The sequence below is a fragment of the Erigeron canadensis genome, chromosome 3, assembly GCF_010389155.1.
Source record: "Erigeron canadensis isolate Cc75 chromosome 3, C_canadensis_v1, whole genome shotgun sequence".
Classification (NCBI taxonomy): domain Eukaryota; kingdom Viridiplantae; phylum Streptophyta; class Magnoliopsida; order Asterales; family Asteraceae; genus Erigeron; species Erigeron canadensis.
Window position 1 is genome coordinate 14,632,770 of NC_057763.1, and position 1,223 is coordinate 14,633,992.

Sequence of the window (1,223 nt, forward strand, 5' to 3'; positions counted from 1 at the left end):
AGGGTAAAGGTGAAAAAGAAGATAATGGTGAAAAAGAAGTTGAGTTTATGGGTGAGAAGCCGTATAAGAAGAAATTTACTTACAAGGATTTCGATATATGTCACCCACCAGTTTATCACGGTGACCGTAATCCCAGTGTTTGCACTAGATGGGTGTCGGAAATTGAGGGGGCTTTTCGTACAAGCCAATGCCCCCAAGATCTCAAAGTGGTGTAAGTATGCTTCGAGATACCACAAAAAGATGGTGGGACAATTTGTTGACAGTTTAAAAGGAAGCTATGGACCATATAGATTGGCCCGAGTTCAAAACAATGTTTTACAAAGAATTTAGATCGGAGGCGGAGGTAACTAAATTAAGGAGTGAATTCCTTAATGACTCTCAAGGAATTCTTAGTTTAACGGAATTTCGTGCTCTGTTCCTCGATAAGGCACAATTTTGTCTGGAATTCCTAGAAAATGATCAATTGTTGAAAGAACAATTCTACTTGAAGTTAAGGAAGAGTTTGAGGGAGAAGATTAATTTGTGCCAAATGGAGTCCTTTTCCAAGTTGTGCGATGTGGCTCGAGATCATGAGATCGAGCAATCAAGGGTTGATGAGAGTGAATTTAAGAGAAAGTATGATGGAGATAACTCTCCAAACAAAAGATTCAAACAAGATGGTGGCTCCGGTAGTAATGCCGCAAAAAGAAATGTTCCTTTTTGCAAGAATTGTAGAAGAAGTCATACCGGCCCTTGTAGATCAACGGAAAAGGGATGCTATAATTGTGGGAAACCGGGTCATATGAGCCGGGATTGTAAGTCAAAACCCCATAAACCCATCATATGTTTCAAGTGTTTTGAAGAGGGTCATATGAAAAGTTCATGTCCTAAGTTGACCGAAGAAGAGAGACAAGCAGAGAGGAGGAAAGAAGTGGAAAGAAAGAATGCTCAAACTCATGGAAACCAATGAGGAAGATCCTTTCAACTCACGGTGGAGCAAGCTAAGAATGTGGATGATGTTGTCACAGGTATATTTCTTGTGTATAATGTGTCTATGCGAATTCTATTTGATTCAGGGGCAAATAGATCTTTTGTTGCAACTAGGATGATTCATGTTATTCCAATATCTAAGTCGAGTTTAGATAATACATTACAAGTTGAAGTCAAAAATGGTAAAACGGAGTTAGTAAGAGATGTGTATAAAAATGATGAAAACAAAATCACTTCGAAAGTCTTCTAAGCTA

The 1,223-nt window shown here is 38.6% G+C and overlaps 1 protein-coding gene across 1 annotated transcript; it reads left to right on the forward strand.

Moving 5' to 3' along the window:
* Positions 1-277: 277 nt before the first annotated feature.
* Positions 278-949, forward strand: LOC122591542. Its single transcript, XM_043763805.1, has one exon. It carries the CDS (start codon positions 278-280, stop codon positions 947-949), a length of 672 nt encoding a protein of 223 aa, XP_043619740.1.
* Positions 950-1,223: the final 274 nt, after the last annotated feature.

Coding starts and splice junctions, on each gene's coding strand:
- LOC122591542 (XM_043763805.1), top strand. CDS start 278: ATGGACCATATAGATTGGCCCGAGTTCAAAACAATGTTTTACAAAGAA.